The sequence below is a fragment of the Nerophis lumbriciformis genome, linkage group LG16 (genome assembly GCF_033978685.3).
Source record: "Nerophis lumbriciformis linkage group LG16, RoL_Nlum_v2.1, whole genome shotgun sequence".
In the NCBI taxonomy this organism is placed as follows: Eukaryota; Metazoa; Chordata; class Actinopteri; order Syngnathiformes; family Syngnathidae; genus Nerophis; species Nerophis lumbriciformis.
Window position 1 is genome coordinate 19,322,561 of NC_084563.2, and position 7,804 is coordinate 19,330,364.

At 39.4% G+C, this 7,804-nt stretch overlaps 1 protein-coding gene across 1 annotated transcript in view; it reads right to left on the bottom strand.

The window, feature by feature from the left end:
- Window positions 1-1,143, bottom strand: part of LOC133617047 (BEN domain-containing protein 4) — a 38,192-nt gene extending 37,049 nt beyond the window's left edge. Inside the window, exon 1 of the mRNA XM_061976739.2 lies at window positions 708-1,143. Coding sequence (XP_061832723.1) covers window positions 708-1,101 — 394 coding nt within the window. The 5' untranslated portion in view covers window positions 1,102-1,143. The remainder of the gene's footprint in view (window positions 1-707) is intronic.
- Window positions 1,144-7,804: the final 6,661 nt, after the last annotated feature.

A 7,804-nucleotide genomic window follows, 5' to 3' on the forward strand; every position in this document is an offset into this window, starting at 1 on the left:
TTATCATAAAATCCCCATGATGGTAGAAAGGCTTGAGCCAGAACCTGGCTTATCATAAAATCCCCTGACGAGCAGGGAAACCTGCGAAACAGGCTTGTCGGGATGATATCACCTCTGTGTTTTTTCCTGACCTAACGTATATTCCGCTCTACCCCGGTATTGAGCACTGTTTAACGGTTAAACCACAGAAACCTCAACTATATAAAAAATTTAAAATAAATCTCCTTCTCACCCCGGTCGGGTGGTATCTGTGTCATCCTCAAGCTCGGGTCCTCTACCAGAGGCCTGGGAGTTTGAAGGTGGAATTTTTCCCTGGAATTTTAGCATTAAAAAAAAAAAAATTATATTAAAAAAATATATATGTATATTTATATATATATATTTTTTTTTCATGATAAAATTCCAGGGAAACCTGCTCAACAGGCTTGTAGGGATGATATAGCCTCTGTGTTTTTTCTTGACCCAACGTATATTCCCCTCTACCCCGGTATTGAGAACTGTGTATATATATACATATATATACATATACATACATATATATGAAACAGGCTTGTAGGGATGATATAGCCTCCGTGTTTTTTTCTGACCTAATGTATATATATATAGGTTACAGTACATAAGTGAGAATATTACATATAAATATGTGACAAATAATGTATATGGAGCACAAAACATGGATGTGGTTGAAGTTAAAGTTGTGAACCTACCTGAGCTGATACCAAACGTGCAGTCTGGAGATTCCTGCTTCAGACGTCCAGGGGACAACCTGCACTCGGCTACGCCGCTGACGGCGCGCTTCTGCGGGGCACCCAGAGCGACGCCGCCCGCTGCCGCCGAGGTGGATGTCGGGACCCCGCAGCTGGGCCTGGCCTCGCCGGGGAACCTCTGGCGGCGGTAGTGCTGCGCCTGGAAAGGGAGAGGCTGCCCGGGATGGAAGATGAACTGACGGGCGTCACAGAAGAGCGGAGGCTCCATCACGGCGGAGCGGTCGAGGCGCGACGGTTCCTCCGGAAGCTTGCAGCGGAGGCTCCAGGTGGGGACACCGCGTCGCGTCTTGGCGGCGGAGGGGCCTTCGTCGGCGGGCTGCATCTCCCCCTCCATCCCTTCCTTCTGTATGGAGCGTGTGCGATGGATCGATCCGCCGCTGTCTGGCTCTGTTCCCCTGGCACACTACGGAGGGAGGGCGGCTAATATTTACTGACATGCAGCCTCTCCAATCCCCAGGCGGGAAGGTCCACGTTGAGACTGCAGGCGGGACTTGTCTACGGGGATGTGGACTACAAAGACAGCAAGCACGTAAACTGTTATATTGACAAAATTATTTTGTAGCATGTATACTTGCCTATTCAAAATACATTTGCATAATTAGACGATTGCAATATAAACACTCCGAATTGCATTTTGTGTAGCTCAAAACAAACACCAGTTCTTGTATGTAGATGATCCAATTGGATGGAGTACATTAGTATTACCACTAGAGGGCGCCATATCCACACATACACTATATTGCCAAAAGTATTTGGCCACCTGCCTTTCACATATGAACTTGAAGTGCCATCCCATTCCTAACCCATAGGGTTCAATATGATGTCGGTCCACCTTTTACAGCTATTACAGCTTCAACTCTTCTGGGAAGGCTGTCCACAAGGTTGCGGAGTGTGTTTATAGGAATTTTCCACCATTCTTCCAAAAGCGCATTGGTGAAGTCACACACTGATGTTGGTCGGGAAGGCCTGGCTCTCAGTCTCCGTTCTAATTAATCCCAAAGGAGTTCTATTAGGTTCAGGTCAGGACTCTGTTCAGGCCAGTCAAGTTCATCCACACCAGACTCTGTCATCCATGTCTTTATTGGCCTTGCTTTGTGCACTGTCATGTTGGAAGAGGAAGGGGCCCGCTCCAAACTGTTCCCACAAAGTTGGGAGCATGGAATTGTCCAAAATGTTTTGGTATCCTGGAGCATTCAAAGTTCCTTTTCACTGGAACTAAGGGGCCAAGCCCAACTCCTGAAAAACAACCCCACACCATAATTCCTCCTCCACCAAATTTCACACTGCGACCACTTCGTGGCCGAGTTGCTGTTGTTCCCAAACTCTTCCATTTTCTTATAATAAAGCCGACAGTTGACTTTGGAATATTTAGTAGCGAAATTTCACGACTGGATTTGTGGCACAGGTGGCATCCTATGACAGTTCCACGCTGGAAATCACTGAGAGCGGCCCATTCTTTCACAAATGTTTGTAGAAACAGTCTCCATGGCTAAGTGCTTGATTTCATACACCTGTGGCTGGGCCAAGTGATTAGGACACCTGATTTTGATCATTTGGATGGGTGGCCAAATACTTTTAGCAATATAATGTATCTACACACAGCCAGAGAAAAAGCAGACACTCTTGTTTTGTCCTGCATTTTTTTTTTAAACTACATTTGGCTAAATAAGAAGTCTTTGCATCAAACTGACAGTTGTGTTTGGGCATTGTTATTGAGGGGCAAACAGTGGGATAAAGAACCAGCATTAGTCAGATGTTCAGACTATACAGTCGTGGTCAAAAGTTGACATACACTTGTAAAGAACATAATGTCATGGCTGTCTTGAGTTTCCAATCATTTCTACAACTCTTATTTTTTTGTGATAGAGTGATTGGAGCACATACTTGTTGGTCACAAAAAGCATTCATGAAGTGTGGTTCTTTTATGAATTTATTATGGGTCTACTGAAAATGTGACCAAATCTGCTGGGTCAAAAGTATACATACAGCAATGTTAATATTTGGTTAAATGTCCCTTGGCAAGTTTCACTGCAATAAGGCGCTTTTGGTAGCCATCCACAAGCTTCTGCTTGAATTTTTGACCACTCCTCTTGACAAAATTGGGGCAGTTCAGCTAAATGTGTTGGTTTTCTGACATGGACTTGTTTCTTCAGCATTGTCCACAGGCTTTCCCTAAAACCTTAATTCTAGCCGGATTTAGCTATTCCTTTACCACTTTTGACGTGTGTTTGGGGTCATTGTCGTGTTGCAACACCCAACTGCGCCCGAGACCCAACCTCCGGGCTGATGATTTTAGGTTGTCCTGAAGAATTTGGAGGTAATCCTCCCTTTTCATTGTCCCATTTAAAGCACCAGTTCCATTGGCAGCAAAACACGCTCCGAGCATAATACTACCACCACCATGCTTGACGGTAGGAATGGTGTTCCTGGGATTAAAGGCCTCACCTTTTCTCCTCCAAACATATTGCTGGGTATTGTGCAGCTCAATTTTTGTTCCATCTGACCACAGAACTTTCCTCCAGAAGGTCTTATCTTTGTCCATGTAATGTCAGACATGGAAACTCATGACAACACCATGACATTAAGTCCTTCACAAGTGTATGTAAACTTTTGACCACGACTTTAGCTATAATATAGACTTGCTATAATATCCATCCATCCATCCATTTTCTCAAAAATACTAGACAAAACGTGACAAGAGAGACTAGTTTCCGCTAGAAGCTCAACATCTGGTAGTGTTTGTTCTGACATTTGAAAGGCTAAACAGGAACCTGAGTCTTATTCAATAAATTCCTTTTGGGTTCAACTTTATGTACATTTTTTAAAAACTTTCTTTTCACAGCCTTTCATCGCCCTGAATTGAATAAGTTAGGTGATAAACAGTCCAAAAAATGCACACGTCATGGCTGTCATGTTGTCAGATCTAATGTCTAAAGCAGGTGTGCCCAAAGTGGGGCCCGGGGCCAACTTTGGCCCGTCTAGTCCTTTGATTTGGCCCGCCAAAGGTTGGCTTCCCAAATGTAATACATATTCATACTGACCTTTTAAGCTCACTTTGGGTGTCCTGATCCGATATTGATATCACAAATTGGTCTAATATCAGCATAAAAAAACAAGTATCGGATTATATCGACTTGCATCTAAACTTTCTAACATTAGTTTTACCACAAGCAGTCCTGCAGATTGTTTACTCGTGCAAAGCTGGACAGTCAGTTAACATCTAAATGTAGTTCAGTAAGCACACAATTTTGTGTATTTTAGTCATTTACAAAAGGTAAACATGCGAGGCTCGAAGTTGCTACACAACAGCTAAGCATACCAGCTAGAACTTTGTAATAAATGAACAATATCTAAAACGGCACATTTTTCAATATAAACAAGAATCAAAATAATTATCGTTGCATATTATTTACACATATATAGTCTGCAAGGCAGAATCCTAATAGAAAATATCAAGTAACAAACGTGTTTGCATCGTTCAATTTACCACTCAACTTCAATACAGATTAAAAGACCATTCCAAATGGTCAATAATTAATATATTACTGTTTTTAATATCTTCCATTGTTCTCTGACTAATTTCACTTGATCCAACCTTTCCTAACATTCCACACTACAAAATAATAAAAGTATGTATGATACCTGCTGATATCATACCGGATTATTTTTCAGTAACGTATCGGAAGTTTGGGTCACCCTTAAAGCTCACAACCTAATTGATGGCATCTTTGCAAGGCTAACGAGTTGCCATCTATCAGTGTTATTAGAACTAAATATAGGAACTTTTTAGCTGTTGGCTTTTCACGCTTAAAATTGATGTGCCCTTTGGCACATTTTAACTTTGGCCCTTGGAGGTTAAAGGTTTGAGCACCCCTGGTCTGAAGGCTTCTTCTTTACTCAACTTTTTTCTGCTCAACGATAATGCAAATCCTGATGTTAATTTTATTTATTTGTTTACATTTATTGGCTAATGTTTTGGATAAATACTTATATATATATATATATATATATATATATATATATATATATATATATGCTTATATTTTATATAAGCATGTATTTAGCATATATACGTATATATATTTCTGCTTATATTTTATATAAGCATATATATATATATATATATATATATATATATATATATATATATATATATATATATATATATATATATATATATATATATATTTGTATCCCACGACCCCAAAAGGGACAAGCGGTAGAAAATGGGTGGATGGATATTTGTATCTATCTTTTTTTAAAGAAAAAAGAACAACAAATTCTTGAAACTACATTTGTCTCTTCTCTGTATTTTTAGTTTTTTTTCCCCTACTGGTTTCTACGGCAGGATATATATGTATATATATATATATATACACATATACACATATATACATATATATACACATATATACATATACATATATATATATATATCAGTGTTTCCCACACATTCATTTATTTGTGGCGGCCCGCCACGAAAGAATTACGTCCGCCACAAATGGATTTTTCGGCTTTTGACTCGCTCGACCGCTCATAAAAGCAATGGGACTCTGTCTGTGAATGTACCTTGTAGTTACAACTCCGGTGCAGTAGGTGGCAGTAGCCTACTATGCATTGTAACTCCGTCAATAGCACTTAATTCACCTGGTGGGCCAGAAGAAGAAGAAGAAGACGACGACGACGAAGGATCAAAATTACGAGGGTAATATAGGTTATAGGTAGATAGGTTATAGCTGCATCGCTCGCGGCTCGTCATATATTTAACGTTAATCCGCGATTTCACCGAGCGTTTCACTGACGGTGAGCAGCCTGACGCTGCTTCATTAACACCGCCGCTGTTTGACTCGGGGGCCGGGGCAGACGCACGTAGTAACAGTCACGTGTTTTCATACCGACGAGCTAATGTGTCCAGGTTATAACCATGTTGTCAATAAACACACGTGGACTGAAGCTAAATTGTCCACTGTCCACTGCAGCATGTGAATGCAATGAAAAGAATACAATCTGAGCCAAGCAGCTGTTAAAATGTTGTCCAGGTTAATGTTTTGGCCACTAAAAGCCCTTCATTTCAAGATTTCAACTGTGATCGGGCTTTAAACAGGTGGCTGACCTGTTCAGATGAGTGTAACTGCTACTGGTCAAATAATGTGAAATAGCATTTAATTTTACATGTATGCAATGCCATTTAAATGTAATTATAGATAATCATAATAATAATAATAATAAATACTGTGTAGTGTTGTAAATAGTCAACGGGAAGGATTTTAGTAAGATATAAGCCATGAGCACTACACAGCCAGAAAAAAACCTAGGCAGGACAAGTAAAAATATTGGGGCAAGTAGATTTGAGAAGTCGGGCAAGTAGAAAAAAACCTTAACGTTGAACCCTGCATGTGTTGAGCTGCTGCCGCTTAAGGTTAGACATCACTGTACATAGAGCGGTTCTGCTCGTTAGTAATAAATTCTAATGTTGGATGTTCACTCCTTCACACAGATGAGTATAGAAAAATATTTTCAACGGCCGAAAAGGGCTCGACTAGGAGAGGAGGCAGGCCTACAGTCCGGACGACAGGTGCGACCTGTTCAGCAGCAGCAGGAGGAGGAGGAGAAGGAGGAGGAGGTTGACTGACTGTGGCAGGACACCTCTGCCTCTGTTTCACTTCATGTTGCTGGTAAATAATATGGTTGTAGTAGTAGGCTAAAGTTAAATTATTTAGTATTCACTAATTAAAGGGGCAGAGCTTTAAGAGATATTTTAGCTTTTATATTTTATAAGATATAATTTTTCTAAGAACCACAATTAATAAATATATTTCAGTGAATAACTAATTGTTCAAATCTGTATATAAATATGTACATAAAGTGTTGTAATTATATTCCAACTCCGCGTTCTTCTTGGTCATCGCCGCTGCCGCCACCCCCCACCCCTCGACCACACCACCACAAATAGATGCCTGTCCTGTGGGAAACACTGTATATATATATATATATACATACATACATTAGGGCTGCGAATCTTTGGGTGTCCCACGACTCGATTCAATATCAATTCTTGGGGTCACGATTCGATTCAAAATCGATTTTTTTCGATTCAACGCGATTCTCGATTCAAAAACGATATTTTCCCGATTCAAAAGGATTCTCTATTCATTCAATACATAGGATTTCAGCAGGATCTACCCCAGTCTGCTGACATGCAAGCAGAGTAGTAGATTTTTGTAAAAAGCTTTTATAATTGTAAAAGACAATGTTTTATCAACTGATTGCAATAATGTAAATTTGTTTTAACTCTTAAATGAACCAAAAATATGACTTATTCTATCTTTGTGAAAATATTGGACACAGTGTGTTGTCAAGCTTACGAGATGTGACGCAAGTGTAAGCCACTGTGACACAATTGTTCTTTTTATTTTATTTTTTATCTTTATAAATGTCTAATGATAATGTCAATGAGGGATTTTTAATCACTGCTATGTTGAAATTGTTACTAATATTGATACTGTTGTTGATAATATTCATTTTTGTTTCACTATTTTTGGTTTGGTCTGTGTCGTGTTTGTGTCTCCTCTCAATTGCTCTGTTTATTGCAGTTCTGAGTGTTGCTGGGTCGGGTTTGGTTTTGGAATTGGATTGCATTGTTGCTGTGTATTGTTCTGTTGGATTGATTAATTAAAAAATAAATAAATTAAAAAACAGATTTTTTAAAAATGAGAACCGATTCCGAATCGCACAACGTGAGAACCGCGATTCGAATTCGAATCGATTTTTTCCCCACACCCCTAATATACATACACATACGTAGACACACATATGTATATATATATATATACACACACATACACATACGTAAACACACTTGTATATATATATATATATACATATACACACACATATGTTAATATGATGGATATATAATTAATATAATTGAATATTAAGAGTATGCGAATGTTTGACTTCTACCTTGTTTACTTCCGTGACGACCTCCTTAAAGTTTTGTAATCAATCAGAAATATCAAACAGCGAAAATGCGCCAA